The 18102-nt window shown below is 41.9% G+C and overlaps 2 protein-coding genes across 3 annotated transcripts in view; one reads left to right on the plus strand and one right to left on the minus strand.

The window, feature by feature from the left end:
• Positions 1-6738, minus strand: part of HIBADH (3-hydroxyisobutyrate dehydrogenase) — a 102803-nt gene extending 96065 nt beyond the window's left edge. The window contains exon 1 of one of the 2 annotated variants that reach the window (XM_037126457.2): positions 6529-6738. In XM_037126457.2, coding sequence (XP_036982352.2) covers positions 6529-6619 — 91 coding nt within the window. In that variant the 5' untranslated portion in view covers positions 6620-6738. The remainder of the gene's footprint in view (positions 1-6528) is intronic. The other variant, XM_037126458.2, reaches the window with a different exon arrangement.
• A 322-nt stretch (positions 6739-7060) lies between these two features.
• The window catches only part of TAX1BP1 (Tax1 binding protein 1), a 106245-nt gene continuing 95203 nt past the window's right edge, over positions 7061-18102 (plus strand). The window contains exon 1 of the mRNA XM_037126463.2: positions 7061-7231. The gene's annotated coding sequence lies outside the window, so the exon portion shown is untranslated. The remainder of the gene's footprint in view (positions 7232-18102) is intronic.

Raw genomic sequence — 18102 nt, forward strand, 5'->3', positions numbered from 1 at the left:
TGTCTGACTTTCTGGTCATGAGAGGTTCAGTGTGGGGGAAACTTTGCACGCAAGGCCCCCCGTCCGCCACGGATGAAAATAACACTACCAAGACATACATAATCTGCTTGGGGAGGAGAGGTGGTCAATCTCTCATAGGGGAGGGACCAAGAACCCCTTCCTTAACAGCTTTTATTAGCTTCTTAATACACAGGAATACAGGTAAAGCTCATCATCAATCAATGTCAGGCGGCAAGGATCAAACAGTAGATAACATTTCAAAGAAATCTGAGGGCTTAATCTGAGTCAGTGTCTGTCAGGTAAAGGGGTTGCAAAAACTTTGGGAGACATACTCACTTCCTGCTCAGACCCTTATCATATGAATGAAAGTACTCTTAGCAAAGCAGGCTTCTCAGGACTTTGTGAATTCTTATGCCCCATCGCTCCGGAACCCACTCTAGCCAGCAGAGGACTGCACTGCCCTCCCAATCATAGGTTTTTAGGCTTAAGTGGATTAGAGCCAGAAAGCGCTTCTCCCAAACGGAAATGGGGACTCAGACTATGTCAGAATAGCCGGGGGGCGAGGGTCCATCACCCCCCCTTTGCTTCCGCCCCCCAAGTCCTTCCATGAAGGCCTCCCAAGTGATCGTGTCTGGCTTAGGTTGCCCCCCCTCTGAGGGGTCGTACCCATAATTGACTAACCCACCAAGCATTGGGGTCCAGAGATGGATGAAGCAGAAGCAGTGCTCCTGCCAGGGAGATAAGCTTTGTCTCTTTAGTGGCTCATGGTCCGGAGGTCACTCACTCAGCCTTATCCATGGGAGGCAGTTACAACTCCTGAAACCAGGCAGAGCGGTTCCCAACAGTTCGGTGATGATAAATAGTGTATTTGTCAACAGAATAAGAATCAGCGGGGGGAGGGGGGGGGGGGGAATGTATCAACCAGAAGGCTAATTCAACTTTTGAAATATTGAGAGTACAGAAATTCCTAGTGATGAGATCTTAGAAGAGCTGAAGTTAGCCGTTAAAGTTGAGGTAAAAAATAATGAGGCCCAGATTCTGGATGGACCACTGTGAAAATCAATGAAGATGAAGCTTTTAATGGCAGGCTCTATTCTCTTCATATGTGTGATATGGTGGTGTAATTCCATGATTTGATGTCGAAAAAGAAGAGGTTATTTACTGATGGTGATATTTAAGAACTGCTCTCCATTTAAAAGACCTAGATTCCTATTCATGCAAGGTTAATTCTTACACGTATGCCCTTGAACTAGCAAGTTACTTCACTTCTCTAGACATTTTTACCAACAAGAGTAACTCATTCAGAAGGTGGTTGTACCAAGGAGGTAAAAGACCTATATGCAGAAAACTACACAACACTGAAGAAAGAAATCAAGGAAGACACAAATAAATGGAAACATATACCATGTTCATGGATTGGAAGAATTAACCTCATCAAAATGTCCATACTACCCAAAGCAATTTACAGATTCAATGCAATACCTATTAAAGTACCAATGGCATACGTCAAAGACATAGAACAAACACGTCAAAAATGTATATGGAACCATAAATGACCCCAAATAGCAGCTGCAATTTTGAGAAAGAAGAACGAAGTAGGAGGGATCACAATACCTGATACCAAGCTGTATTACAAGGCCACTGTAATCAAAACAGCCTGGTACTGGCATAAAAACAGGCACATAGACCAATGGAACAGAACAGAGAGCCCAGAGATAAACCCAAGTCTCTATGTTCAATTAATATTCAACAAAGGGGGCAGCAACATAAAATAAAGTAAAGATAGCCTCTTCAACAAATGGTATTGGGAGAACTGGACAGCTACATGCAAAAAAATGAAACTCGAGCACCAACTTACACAATACACCAAAATAAAGTCAAAGTGGATAAAAGACTTAAATATAAGCCATGACACCATTAAAGTCCTAGAGGAGAACATTGGCAAGAAAATCTCAGATATTTCACGCAGCAACATTTTTACTGATGTGTCCCCTAGAGCAAGAGACATAAAGAAAAGAATAAACAAATGGGATCTCAACAAAATTAAAAGATTTTGCACAGCTAAAGAAAATAGTATTAAAATAAAAAGAGAACCAACTATATGGGAAAACATATTTGCCAATGATACCTCAGACAAGAGTTTAATCTCCAAAATATACAAAGAACTTACACGACTCCACTCTAAGAAGACACACAACCCGATTAAAAAGTGGGCAAAGGACTTGAACAGACACTCTACAAGGAGGACATACAGAGGATGCAGAGACGCATGAAAAGATGCTCAATATCACTAGCTATCAGAGAGATGCAAATTAAAACCACAATGAGATACCACTTTACACCAGTCAGAATGGCTATCACAAACAAAGCAACAAACAAGTGTTGGAGAGGTTGTGGAGAAAAGGGGACCCTAATCCATTGTTGGTGGGATTGCAGACTGGTACAACCACTATGAAAAACAGTCTGGAATTTTCTCAGAAAACTAAAAATGGACCTGCCTTTTGACCCAGCAATACTACTGCTAGGATTATATCCTAAGAACCCTGAAACAGCAATCCAAAAGAACCTGTACATCCCAATGTTCATAGCAGCACAATTTACAACAGCCACGAGTTGGAAGCAACCTAGGTGCCCATCAGTAAATGAATGGATTCAAAAACTATGGTACATTTACACAATGGAATTCTATGCAGCAGAAAGAAAGAAGAAGCTCCTACCCTTTGCAACAGCATGGATGGAAATGGAAAACATTATGCTGAGTGAAATAAGCCAGGCGTTAAAAGACAAATACCATATGATCTCACCTTTAAAGGAAGCTAAATAACAAAACAAACAAGCAACCAAAATACAACCAAATACACTGAAATAGAGAATAGGCGGACAGTGTCCAGAGGGGAGGGAATTTCAGGGGAAAGGGGGAAGAAAGGTTTACAGGAACAAGTATAAAGGACACATGGACAACAACTAAGGGGGGTGGAAATGGGAGGGAGGTGGGGAGTACTGGGGGGATGGGCTGGGATGGGAGTAAAAGACAGAAAACTGTACTTGAACAACAATTAAATTAAAAAAATAAAAAAAATAAAAAGAGAAGGTGGTTGTAAATACTTGAGATAAATGATGTAAAGCATTAATAGTACCTGGCACATGATAGTAAATATCTGCTACTTTTGTTTTCAATGGTCAAGAAGTAACACGAGGATACTAGTCCTATGGCAGATGTCCCTTTCTTGCTTAGCAGGTTAGAAGAGTCAGAGTGTTAGAACAGGGGATGGAGACTACTTTAGAAGAATGCCGTGTGTCTAAGGAAACACGGCTTTTAGTTAAGGTGATATAGCAGAAGCCATGCTTGGACAATACAGAAAAATATGCTCTTAAAGGAGAAGAAATTCAAAGGAGTATAATAGAATCATTATTCTAAAAATTTGCAAACCTAAATAATACACCTTCCTTTAAGTTACACAGACAATATCTGGAAATAGTGCAGTTAGACAGTAACTCCAATCAAATTAGCAGAAAAGCAGTCAATGCAATGCAAAGGAACTAGGTGGAAAATTTGATAGTTAGGTTCTAAATTTACAGATTTAGGAATTATGTTCCATTTCTCCCATGGGATGTGGGCAAAGTTACCCATATCCTGGATAACCTGAATTAAGTGCTACCAAAAATGAGGCTTCTCTAAGTTTCAAAATGTAAAAATTGTAATGGGTTAATTATTTCCCATTTCCAAAGATTTTTTTCCCTAATCAAAGTGATGCATTTCATTGTATCGATAGATAATGGGAAAATACAAAAAAGTATAGAGTCATAAGGGAACAAGTTAACCTCACCACACAAAAAAATCATCACTGTCTTTTGAATGTATGTTCTCATCATGTCAGATTATGTTTCATACACGCTTTGTGTCTTGCTCTATCACACAATATTGTTCTAAGCATTCTATCTGCTTAAGAGTCACTCAAGTAAGGATAGTGACTTACTCTATAAAGGCCTTTACTGTTTGAGTCAAGTTATTGCAGAAATAAACATTCTCCCTATGTAATTTCATAAGTTCAAGGTCAACTTTTGGTCCCAGAGCCATGAGCTGCTTTTCAGAGCTCTAGGTGGATCCCTAGAAGCTAATGTAGAAAGGAAAAAATGACATTATATACTTTATTTATGCTATGTGTTGTTTTGAAAGTATATTGCTTACTCACAAAAAGGGCCAATAACAAAAAAATTATTATGCCCATTTCTGTACCTGATGCTGGTTAATTTTCCCATTCTACCTCTGGTCAGGTGCTTCCCCTGAAGATGATCCGATACAAATTCTTTTTCTATGTACCTGCTGATGAGTCATAATGACTGTCAAGGGCCTATGTGTATAGGTTTTTTTCGAATCTGTATAAAGAAGTCTAAAACTAAATTTAATTACCTTCTAAGATAAAATACAAAACTTACTTTTACTAAGTGGTGATCAAATACTAATATACATATATAGTTTAATATTGCTAATTCTTCTATTTCTTTTTTCATACCATAAATATTTTTAAATTAAGATGTGCTATTAACTAGCAAATTTCAGGTCTCCTCCTTTAAAAATAGTAAATAACTGTACAGATCTTTATAATATTACCATACATGATATAAACATCTTAAAACACACTATGGTGACAAGTAACCCACAGAATTCAGAACACTAAATAATGTTACTATTTGAACATAGTTCTCTTTCTTAATGTCCCTGGACTCCAAACTTGCATGTAGCTATTTTAAGACTCCAGTGTCAAGGAAGTTCACAGTTTTGTAGTAAACTGAGATGAACAGAAACACTTAAAAACAATTCCAGAGTAAAAACAACTGCTAAAGTGTTTTGAAACAATCATCACAAAAAGAACTATTTGTCATTTATCATAAATCTACACCCATAGAGCATCTTTGGGTCAAAGAACCTATGGAACAAGAGCACATGCCAAAGCCGTCTAACCAGCACTGTGCAACAGCACTCCACTTTAGAGAGACAAGTATTAGAGCTTGGGGCCTCCGGCTCTGCTATCATGAACCGTAACAACTTTCTTAACTCCAAAAGGTGCAGCAAGTGTTCAATAAAAGATCATCTGAACACCCTATAAAACCGCTCTAACAAAACGTCATCCTTGGCTAATCAAAACTGAAAGAATTGCACATTCTGGTGAAAACTGGTGCAACATTTACTACTGTGGAAAAATAAACTAATCAATTTTTTTTAAGTATCTCTAAAGTAGGAGGCATTTTTTTTTTTTGGTAGCTCAGTACAGTAGCTCAAATAGCGGTTACACTAAAGTTTGGCAGATTCAGTGAGTTTGCACGTTGTTGCTGTGACTCTGCATCTGACATCTGTTCTCTTGCCTCACAAGGAGCCTGCCCTACTCAAACCAAGGAGGAAACTCACTCTTCTGCTTAGCTTTTACTGAGGGAGGAAGGGGAGCTATTAAGAACTCAATTCTGAGCATGCTGGGTTTTTTAAATCAAATATATATACATACACTAATACCAAGGCTTTTTAAAAATCCTGAGTATGCTCTTGCTAAACTGTGCTACTTGCTAAACTGTGTTACAACTCTCACACTTTTACAGGAAAACAATAGCAGTGTCCACACAAATCAACCAACTTTTCAATTAAAGAGGAATCCTGGTGTAATAGAAAATTCATGGATGAGGATGAATCGAGGACTTTCTAGATCCTGCTGGACAGGATCTACATTCACTAATTCACTTGCCCAAGGGGCCTCAGGTTCTTCACCTGAAAAATGAAAAAAAATCTACCTCTGTGGGTTTAAAAACTGCGGCTTCCTAAGTCAATGGTTAACTTCCATAACTTGCGGGGAGAGGAAGAGGATAGGTTCAGGCCACGATTTTGAGGATGTTGAAAGTGTTTTGGTTAGTAATTTGACAGAAGTGCCATCTTCAGGTAGCATAGTTCCAAAGAAGTAGAGGTGGGAAGTCTGCCTTGCGGGTCAAAGGTGAGTTATAACTTTGCTGGAATGATCTACTACCTGGTTTGCACTGACACCACTCTAATACGATTAAGTTGGTTAAACAAAAATCAGGCCCCTCTGCCCAAGGGGGCGCCCGCCCAGAATGCACCCGGGCGGGGCGCTGAGAAAGCCGGCCAGCCCTGAATCACCGAGGAGTCTCAGGGGTGGATAGAGGGTCGCCCCCGAGGCTGGGCCCTTCACTTGTCCTCCGAGCCCTAACTCCAAAGGAGCACACCCCAGACCCAAATATTCTTCCCTTTACCCCAAGGTCTTCCCACCACTACTTAAGTCCCAAAAAGGGTGCTCGACTAACGCCATTCATTTGGATTCAGGGCAAGGTTATGGGGGGGGGGGGGGAGCACGAGCGGCGCAAAGGCAGCCGCAAAAAACGCCAGTCCTTGGGATCAGCCAAAATGTTGGGTTTTAAGCCCCGATCCAACCTCAGCGCCTCCCGTGAAAAGACATTTTCGGCGGCCAGGGCGCGAGAGGAAGGCGGCCGGAGGAGGGACGTGGGAAGGAGGCACGAAGTCCTTACCCGCTGCAATGTTAGACGCGGCCGGCCACTGCCGGCGGCCCCAGTGCTGGAGGCCGGAGGCGGCTCCACGGAGCCAAACGGAGGCTGCCATTGCTGCCCCCGCCCCGCCTCCCCGCGTTGACCTCCGCAGCTCCGGCTCCAACACAGTCTGCGAGCGTGCGCTGCGAGACAGGCAGGCAAAGGACCGGCTAGGGGCCGAGCACGCACACGCTCTGCCACGGGGGTGGACAAACACCCGCGAGGGGCGGAGCACAGCCCCGAGAAGCACCGCCCGTCAAAACAAGTGCAGTCAATCCAGGGAGCGCACCAATCAAGATTCGCGGGTCCTCCGCACTTCGAGAATCACCAATAGGAGGCCTCTATAGTGCTTACGTAATGCTGCCTGGCCCCGCCCCAGAGCTTTGTCTTATTTACAAACTGCGGGCACGTCTCCTCGTTTACCAAAAAGCGGAGGGTGTGTAGGAGGCGTTGGCTGTCACTACCCCATCCTCCGAGCACCTGACTCCCAGAACCACCCCCTCAGAGGGTTGTAAGTGCCTATATTGCCTCCCTGAAAGCAAGTAGTAAACTTCCACTTGCAGCTACTGCTGCTGCAATTTTTAAGCAAGAGAAGAAATTACTGTTTTCTAAGTATGGGACTTTTAACTGCAATAATACGTGGGTCTCTTCATTGGGAAACATTCATAAATCTACCATGAACACAGTAAGTGTCTTAAATTTATTTGATTTTAGTTATCCAACAGTTTCTTTAATAAATTTGAAAAATAGTAGGAAAACAAGTTGATAATGTTGTTCTCTTTGAAGTGTGGAATTACAAGGAAGTAACACACTATTCTAATATACTTGTCTAATATTTGAGCATTCTGCATCTATTTCGTTAGCAAAAATAAAAGGTACACAAAAGTCCAGAAAATAGTGTGTGCATATGCCAGAGAGATTTATGCATTCCGTGTGTGCTTGATGTACGTATTTGAACTTCATCTAGTTGGTGATAATTGCAGCACCTGACCTTTCCACTGACCTCGATCAAAGGGTTGGGAGCCATGCACACAGCAAAGCAAGGCTTGCAGCCTTTGCAGAAGGTTAGTACAGGAGGAAAGAGGGAGTAGTGGCTAGAGGGAATGGGACCCCCTGCCAGGGTACCCACTACCCTCCCCGAATACAGTTTATTTATCCATTTGCCTAAGTTGTGCTCACCCAACATTTAAAAAAATATTTTATTTACTTATTTTCAGAGAAAGGGGAAGGGAGAGAGAAAAAGGGAGAGAAACATCAATGTATGGTTGCCTCTTGCAGGCCCCCAACTAGGGACCTGGACCACACCCCAGATATATGCCCTGACTGGGAATCAAACCTGTGAGCTTTCGGTTTGTAGGCCAGCACTCATTCTACTGAGACACAGCAGCCAGGACTTACCCAAATTTTTAATCTATGTGGCAGAATCAGCAGATTTGACTTTGACCTTTTGCCCAGTAACTTGAGCAGTTGGAACTGCTTAAAGAAAAAGCAAAGAATATAGATAATTTCCAAGCAGGCTCTCTCATGATTCTGGGCTTGCTAGCAATGTTCCCAGGGACTGGTACAGAATGCAAGATTCTCATTTGTAAGTGGTATGAAAATAGTTCCCTTGTCTGGCTGTCTCTCCACCCAAACCTTTACTCCACACCAACCAAAAAGAAGGAAGGGAGGAAGAAAGGGAAGGAAAAAAATCATTTCTAAAAAAAAAAATCATTACTGCCATCGGAAGTCTCCTAGCATTTTCTACCTGACCCTGTCTTCCTGGTTTATTTAGATCTTAGTTGGAATAGACCTCCTGTAACCAATCAATGTAGCTCTGGGCAGGTTTCTATAATTAACTGCTGAAACGTGCCTGCCTTTCAACTATGTCAACCTACATAGCAGAGCTATTTACAACACAGGACAACGTATCAATTGATCTCCCAGATCCTAAAGTTTATATCCCAGTCCTCCTGAGATTGTATATTCAATCGGATTGTTTTTGTCATTTTTATTGTGAGCTACTGTTTTGTTTCTCTGGGTTGTCTATAGGGCTCTTTTCTTGAAAATTAGTATTACTTTCCAAAGGGTTGCCTTCTATGAACAGTGTCCTCCTAGAACTCCAAGCAGGGCTCAGAAAGAGGAGCAGGGAGAACCGAAGCTGGGCATGAGATCTTCTGAATTTTTTTTTAGCTGATGTAATGGCTTTGAAAAGGGAGTGAGTGGCACTGAAAATTTGATTCTTTTTGCTCAGCTAGAACGAGGGCATAAATCACAACTTTTCCGTATCCTTACAATATGTAGTTGAACATCTCTTCTCCAAAGCACTATACAGGTTTATAAATTAAGGCTCTGAGATTTTTCACAGAACTTTTGCATAAGCATTATGATTTCTAATTACTGGTGCTTGAAGGTGATTGCAGATGTTATTGTATTTGTAAAGGCAGTTACTACCTGTGGCTGGCTGCTTTATATGGTTGCCTTCCTGGTATGTTTGTTTGAAAGGCACTGAACTTCTCCCTAAGTTCGTGATACTAGTTTGGTTTAAAATTGTGTTCCTGTGTATTATAGGCCCTTTATCTCTGCTTCTGGGAAGATGGAAAAGGTATAATTTTCTCTATCCCTCCCCATAAGTACAACTAGAACCTCTGGACATTATATATATAGAATAGATGGAGAAAAGAAGGCATGCCAGATAGAGACCTCAGGACCCAAAAAGGAACAGTGTTAAGTTCTTGAGTTTTAATTTAGCTTTATGTTCCCATACTGGGTCCCAGAGAAGCCAAAAACCAGAAACCTGAAACTGCCAGCAGGCACAGACAAAAATGTCTCACTAAAAGGCTACTAGCCAAAGGATGAAAAAGATGCAACCTACCAACATAGATAACTTTGAGAAAGTAACCACTCTACTCTAAACAAATACCGCACAATAATAACGTATGGCCTCATCCCCACCATGCCAGCAAAGGCTGAGTGAAGAGCCTACATTTGCACAATATCCAGGCTATAATGAGACAGCCCAACACCCTAACACCCTTATCGCCCTCCTCCTCAGCTCCACTGATATGATGTCAGAGAAGGCCAAGTAGAGACACCGGACTTACATTCCCACTCCTGGCTGGTAACGAGAACCCCCCCTCACATGCCCCTCCCCCATCCTCATGGGTGTCATTGGAGACTTGTGGGGACTCTGGACTTCCACTGCTATCTGACACTAATGAGACACCCCTCCCTGTCCCTGTGTGGTGAGGTCAGAGGAGGGGCTGAGTGGAGAATCAGGACTTTCACCACTGCCCAGTGGAAGGAGGCCACCCCTCCCCACTGTGGTGCCAATGGATGCCACGTGGGGGGCACTCCTACCCCTGCCAGCTAGGAAGGTATCGATGGAAGTCTGGCAGGGAATTGAGACTCCCAGCCCACCAGTAATGAGGGGCCCTCCTCCCACCCATGTGTGTCAACAAAGGCAGACAGACAACCTAGACACCTGTCTGGCATTGGCAAAGATGGTGTTCCCTCCAGGCCTCCCTTTCTAGGGTGGTGTCAGGAAAAGCCAGCTAAAATAGGCAGTTTGAGTGAGATCCAGAGTGTCATCATAACCAAAATGTCCATATTTTAATAGAAAGTCATTCATCATGTCAAGAACCAGGAATATCTCTAAGTGAATGGGGAAAAACGTCAATGTCAAGATAACAGAGGAGTTTAAATTAGCTGACCAAGATTTTAAAGAAGTGTCAGGAAAATATTTGAATGAGCAAGGAGAACACGGTTAAAACAAGTGAAAAAAAAAACAGCCTCAGCAAAGAAATAGAAAGGCCAGCAAAGAATACAGAAGATATAAAGAAGAAATTAATGGGGAATTTAGAACAGAACAGGTGTCTTTTGAGACGTCAACACCCATCTGCTAGTTATCCACACACCCTGAGCTGTAGCTTCAATGCTTTAGGTGTCCCACCCACGCTCTGTAAAGCCAGGTATATCGAAGGGGTCCAACTCTTAACTCTGTAAGACTCTGTAAGACAGAAAATCAAACCTAAAGTTATTCACCACATTCCAATCTTCCTCCAGTGGGTTCTGTGTATTACCTTATGTGTCAAGGGTCCCCCAAATCACCCCTAGGTTTAGGGATTTGCTAGAAGAACCCAAGACTGAGCATATAGTCATATTCGTGGCTATGATTCATTACAGCAAAGAGACACAAAGTCTTGAAGGTAGTGGGAGCCTGCCCAGGCGTCAGACTCAGGATTTTGTTGGCTCTGGCCACACATGCACTTGCCTACCCATCTCACAGACTCTCCTCCAGAGTGGCACCATGCAAAGGAATGCAATGCGAGCTGCCAGTCATTTTAAGTTTTCTGGTAGCCACATGTTAAAAGAATAAAAGCAACAAGTGAAGTTAATTTTAATATATTTTATTTGGCCCAATATATAAAATGTTATCATTTCCTCATATAATCAGTGCTGAAAGTTATCAATGAGATATTTTATATCCTTTTTTTTCATGGTAACTCTTTGAAATCGGGGTCTGTTTCATATTTACAGCACATCTTAATCCAGACCAGCCACATTTCAAGTGCTCAGTAGCCACATGTGGCCAGTGGCTACCGAATTGGACAGTGCAGCTCTAGAGAAAGGGAAAGGCCAAGAGGTCACTCAGCACCCAGCCATTGTCACACCAGTCAGGAAGCTGGCAACCTTGTCATGCACATTGTCCCCAGGCATTCCTTTGAAATAGAGACTGAGGCCTCCAATGCCATTGTCTCAAGGAAATGCCTGAGCTGGTGCCCTGCTACACATACAGTAGTTTCACACAGACAAAAGCCAGATGAGCTAATGACAAGGGTATAGAAACAGCTCCTCACCATGAAGTGCACCTTCAGCTCCTAAAGTCCCCCCCCCCCCGAAAAACTGTCCTGCTCTTATCAGGACAAGAATGAAGCCCTAAGCAGCTAGGTGCCCCTGGAAATTAGGGCCAGGGGCTTCATTCTTCCAGTGGTTAATTTTAGGTGTTCATAGTCTTTGACACTAAAAGTCAGAAAGCTACTCCATCGCAGATCAACCATTCAAAAACCTCTGAACTCCTGTAACTTTGCAAAGATTGGCAAACCTCCTCCAGTGACACCAAAGGAAAATCCCTACCTGTGTCCACGGTTGGCAGAACTCTGGGAGTACCCTGGAGGTTCATACATGGTGTGAACTGGGAGTCAAGAAGACCTCTAGGAGTCTACCTGTCCCAGTAGACAAAACCTGGAGCCAGGCCCTTCTGCTATGCCAGGATGCAAACTGAGAGGGCCACAGCGGCCCTTACAACAGAACTGATTTGACTCATTAGGGACTCTAATAGTCCCACATGCAACATAACATCTTTCATTAGCCAGATAAATGCAAAGGATAATGCTCTTGGCCAAAAGACTAGTCAGTGATTCCCAAGAAGCTATTATTCTTTTTCCTGCCCCCTGAGTCTATTAGGAGACAATGTCATGCAACTTAATCAGACACCAGCCTTTTTCTCTGGGTTCATCTCAGGGGTGATGGGCCTATGGATGAAGATAGTCTATGTATCCCCTCTACCTGCTTACTCTTGGCTCTGGAAATTCTACCACACACCTGCAAGATGCACCTGCAAAATGTGGGAATAGTACAGACCACCAAATAGGTTCTTCTACAGAACTCTTGGGAGGGGGGCCTACTTGGAACCACTTAATAAGGCATTTCCAATCCAGGTCTACTTGCCATCACCACTAAATCCATGGCCAAGAAGCCATGAATGGAATACTAGAATATTTCAGATTTAGGCCTCCTCAAGTGAGCGGTTGCTCTTAATAGAGCAACTTCCACACTATGGAATTTGACTATAACTCCATTCAAACAGCATTTAATATACAGCAATGGGTTTTACTCCAAGTAATTCTCCATCACTCATATTAATCATCACCCCAGCACCTGTCTAGAATTCCTTGCAGTCCAGATGAACTTTCAGGCTTTCTGAGACCTAACTTGACTCTGAAATCTGAAATATGGCCCGATAATAATTACTTTGCAGATGGCACCAATGAAATTTTCAGCTTCACTTGCATTATGCAGTCCTTCAAGAATATCATCTTTTGCTGGGCATACTATAAAAAAACAAATAAGCCAGAATGTTCACAATTACTGTTACTTCTGTTTTTATAAATTGTTTGTATTTTTTGCTTTCAGTTGACATTCAATGTCATTTTTTTTGTTAATTTCAGGTCTGCAGCATAGTGGTTAGACATCATACACTTTCCAAAGTGTTCCCCCCAATATTTCTAGTACCCGCCTGGCACCACATGTGGTTAATGCAGTATTATTGACTATATTCCCTATGCTGTATTTTACATCCCAGGACTATTCCGTAACTACCAATCTGTACTTCTCAATTTGTTCACCTTTTTCATCCAGTCCCCCAACCCCTCCCTTCTGACAACCATCAGCCTATTCTCTGTATCTATGAGTCTGTTTCTGTTTTGTTTGTTTGGTTGGTTGGTTGGTCGTTTAGATTCTACATGTAAGTGAAATCATATGGTATTTGCCTTTCTCTGATTTATTTCACTTAACATAATACTCCCTAGGTCCACCCAGGCTGTCGGAAATGGTAAGGTTTCCTTCTTTTTTACAGCCAAGTAGTATTCCACTGTGTAAATGTACCGCAGCTTTTTTATCCACTCATCTACTGATGGGCACGTGGGCTGCTTCCAAATTTTGGCTATTATAAATAACACTGCAATGAACACAGGGGTGTGTATATTCTTTTGAATTCATGTTTTGGGTTTCTTTGGATATATTCCCAGAAGGAGAATCACTGGAATGCCAATATTTACTCAAGTCGGTCTGAGAGAGACAGAATATCCACGGTAATTTTTAGTTGATCCTGTTTTCAGCAAGGAAAGATTCTATTGCTTATTTTTGTCAAGCTTTTTTTTTTTTGCACAAGGAGGAATTCTGTTTGTAACCTTTACATCATTTTGTTTTGTTTTGTATTCAATCATTAGTGAGGGGAAATTAAACCTAATGAATTCTACTTTGGAGTTTATAATTATTGCACATTCATTATGACAATCGTTATTCTATTTTCCCTCCAAGGTTGACATTCTTTATGAATATAGTTCTATTCCCCCAATGGTCATATTCTAAGTAATAGGATAATCTAACAGACTACCTAGTCTGTATCAAATGGGAGAGCATCCTATAAATCATATCTTTTCAAAGGACATATGATCATTATAACCAGCCTGCACTCTGCTGCTGCAAAAGAGAAATTAATTGGTTTCTTTAACAATACTTTGATGAACTAGGTTAGTTTTGCGAAGGCAACAGTGAAGAGGGCTTTATCATAGCGTTGAGAAAGAGAAGGGTGGGAGTGGCGGTCACTGCTGGTTGCTCCCGAGGCACCAGTTCCATTTCCCTCTCTCCCCTTCCTAACACGTCCTGATTCAGGCACCAGGGAGACCATTATGTATGTCATGGGAACTGTCACTCCCAGCTCCAGAGAAAGGTTGTTCTGAATTGAGGTAATGCCGTCTCCCTTGCTACAGTGACTGGAGCTGGAACTCTAAGCTGATCTGCACATAGCGTTCCTCGGGCCACGGGGACTGGTTCAGGAGCAAAAAAGAAACAAGTTTGGGCTTTTTTACTTCCCGCCAAGGTGGAGGTGTAGGTAGACATACTGTACGTCCTCGCACAACCAAAATTAAGGACAACAAAAATTTAGAAACAACAATAACAAAATGAACCAGAACTGACAGAAAATTGAACTGTACAGAAGTCCAACGACCATTCATCCAGACTGATAAGAGGGGTGGAGTTGATGGCCGACAGATCCCAGGCTCAGGCGGCAATAAGCAGACCCTGTGAAGTGCACAAAGCAGCTGGCTGATGGCGGTCCCACATTCGTGTGCAGATAAACCAGGCAAAAACAGGCAGCGAGACAGACTGGGCAACCCAGGGTCCCAGCACATGGAAATAAAGCCTCAAAACACCGATTAAAAACACCTGTGGGGGTTGAGGCACAGGGAGAGGCTCCCAGCCTCACAGGAGAGTTCGCTGGAGAGACCCACAGGGTCCTAGAATGTATACACACCCATACACCCAGGAACCAGCACCAGAAGGACCCAATTTGCTTGTGGGAAGTGGCAGAGGGGACTGAAATCTGACACAGAGTGGAACAAGCACCACTGTTCCCTCTCTGACCCTGCCCCCAAATATAGTGTCACAACCCAGTGTGAAGGGGAGGTCGCCCCACCCTGGTGAACACCTAAGGCTCTGCCCCTCATACGCAACAGATGAGACTAGAGCCCCCCCCCCCAAAAAAAAAAGAAGAAAAAAGGCTCAAACGGAAAAACAGATCAGAGCCCCAGAGCCAATACATCTAAGCGACCAAGAGATAGCCAACCTATCAGATGCACAATTCAAAGCACTGGTGATCAGGATGCTCACAGAATTGATTGATTTTGGCCACAAATTAGATGAAAAAATAAAGGCTATACTAAGTGAAATGAAGAAAAATGCACAGGGAACCAATAGTGATGAGAAGAAAACTGGGACTCAAATCAATGGAGTGGACAAAATGGAAGAAAGACACAACCAAACAGAAAAGGATGAAGAAACAAGAATTCAAAAAAATGAGGAGAGGCTCAGGAACCTCCAGGACATCTTTAAACATTCCAACATCAGAATTATAGGGGTACCAGAAGGGGAAGAGAAAGAGCAACAAGTGGAAAACTTATTTGAACAAATAATAAAGAAGAACTCCCCCAATCTGGCAAAGGAAATAGACTTCCAGGAAATCCAGGAAGCTCAGAGAGTCCCAAAGAAGTTGGACCCAAGAAGAAACACACCAAGGCACATCATAATTACATTAGCTAAGATTAAAATGAAGGAGAGAATCCTAGAAGCAGCAAGAGAGAGGAGGACAGTCACCTACAAAGGAGTTCTCATCAGACTGTCAGCTGATTTCTCCAAAGAGAACTAACAGGCAAGAAGGGGCTGGAAAGAAGTATTCCAAGTCATGAAAGGCAAGGACCTACATCTAAGATGGCTCTATCCAGCACAGCTTTCATTTAGAATGGAAGGGCAGATAAAGTACTTCTCAGATAAGGTCAAGTTCAAGGAGTTCATCATCACCAAGCCCTTATTATGTGAAATGTTAAAGGGACTTACCTAAGAAAAAGAAGATAAAAAATATGAACAGTAAAAAGATAGCAAACTCACAGTTATTAACAACCACTCCTAAAACAAAAGCAAACTAAGCAAACAACTAGAACAGGAACAGAACCACATAAATGGAAATCACATGGAGGGTTAGCAACAGGAGAGTGGGAGGAGGAGAGAGGGGGTAAAGGTACAGAGAATAAGTAGCATAGATGGTAGGTAGAAAATAGACAGGGGGAGGGCAAGAATAGTAGGGGAAATGCAGAAACTAAAGAACTTATGACCCATGGACATGAACTAAAGGGGAAAATGTGGGTGGGAGAGGGTGTGCAGGGTGGAGGGGAATGAAGAGGGGAAATGGGACAACTGTAATAGCAAAATGAATAAAATATATTTTTTAAAAAGGAAGAAACAAGTTTGGGTCAGTAAGAAATGAGAAGAGATGTGCAGAACCTTCTGAGAGAGAGTTTCCCTTATACTTGGATGAGAATCACAGAAGGAAAAACACCCTCTCTTTCTCCGGACAGTGAGGACAGCAGATGTGAAAGCAGCATTTTGCCCAGGGAAAAGTCAGTGTGAAGACGGTGCCAACCAGCAGAGGCATAACCCTGAACCTGGAGCCCTCTCTGCTCTGCAATTGCATTATGTGGACCAGGGAATTCCCAGTCCCACGAGACAGTAAAAACTCAGTGCACTCTGGTTTTCTGTTACTTTCAAGCAAAAGTGTCCTAACTGAAAAGTGAATTTGATTTTATTTAACTTCTAAAATACTTTAAAGCTTAAAAAATCTATAAGCAGATGATGACATTCAAGCAGTTATAAAAGGACAAAGTAAATGTTTATCTCATTTCAGACATTCACTTCTCTGGAGTCAACCAAAGAGTGAGTTTCACACACACACACACACACGTGTGTGTGTGTGTGTGTGTGTGTGTGTTCTTGTTTAGAGGCAAATGGAAACACAATATACACATTGTCCTACCTCTTGCTTTTTGTGCTTTATATATCTTAAAGATCATTTCAAATCCCACATATAGATTTATCTTCTTCTTTTTCGAGGCTGCACAGTATTGCATGAATGTGCCACAATTCCTTTAACCAATTCTAATTTTGCCACAATAAATAATAACAAAATGGTTGTTTAAATTTGCATATTTGAACAAATGTGTAAGTATAAACCAGGGATAAATTCCTAGATATAGACGAGCTGGATCAAAAAGTATATACATTTTATATTTTAATAGTTATTGCCAAAATGGATAGAACCTCTTTAGAAGGGATTTTGGCAATAGCTATGGTCTTAAAACTTAACATCATAATCAAATAGATTGTTTTCCCCTTATGCTATAAAATTATGCTGTATTTTAGATCGAATCGTATTTGAACCACAACCTTTCTTCTGTTTTTTGTTTTCTTGGAATTTCTAATTGCCTTTTATTCCCCTAAGAAAAGTAGCATGTCTTCACCACACTGAAGTCTCTTCCGACACCTTATTTATTCTACCTACGGCATGGAACACATGCCTTTCTTATAACAGACATTTTTGGGGGGTCCCCACTGAATTCTCGTTCTCATTTGGAAAGACTTATTTCTAAGACTGCAGCACTGCCAGTCATTTGGGATTTCTGTTCATGGAACACTGGTTAGTTCCATGTTTTCTGTATTCCAAGTCATTTTCTTCCCTCTTGTTTTTTCTCAAGTACATCAAGTAACCTCCTAAGAAAGGAAGTTCCTCAGTCCTTGTTAGTTATCTTGTTCTATTGCCTACTTGACAGTGACTCAGAGTTTCCAACCACAGAACGTCTCTGAGGTTTGACTGGACGGATCAACTCCTACGTGTCCCCTCTCCCCCACTGTATCTGAGCTGCGGCTTTCTTCCCTCTGGTGAATCCATCACGTGGTTGCATCTCTTTTCTGACTTCCCTAGAAAAATCATCTGTTAGCGATTCTCATCCTATTCTTTTCATTCTCAGGATTTTATTTCCCTTTTTGATTTTTGTTCCTCTACTTTCATTTTAATTGCATCCAGATCAAACACATGTGTACAGTTTGCCATTCAAGTGGGAAGTCTCGCCTTAGTCTTCAATTTTCAGAGTCTCAAAATAATTGTGTTGGTTGTCATCATGGAGAAGGATTTGCTTGCCTACTTTTTCTAGTTCATGGTGAGATCTAACCTCTTAATTATATAAAAAGTGAGCTATGAAAGTGGGAATAAAAATGCCACCTTCCATAAATATTAGGCACTTAGCACTTTAGGATGGTTTTAAACAATCAGCATAGACATTATAGGAACTGAGTTGTCTATTTACCACCAAGCACTTAAGGACACTCCAGAGACAATGAACGGGTAGTCCTATTAAGTGCTGGTAACAGCCTAAACTTTTTGTACACGGATAAAGTGCGACTCGG

The sequence above is a fragment of the Artibeus jamaicensis genome, unplaced genomic scaffold (genome assembly GCF_021234435.1).
Source record: "Artibeus jamaicensis isolate MK-2021 breed Jamaican fruit bat unplaced genomic scaffold, CSHL_Jam_final contig_3230, whole genome shotgun sequence".
Lineage (NCBI taxonomy): Eukaryota > Metazoa > Chordata > Mammalia > Chiroptera > Phyllostomidae > Artibeus > Artibeus jamaicensis.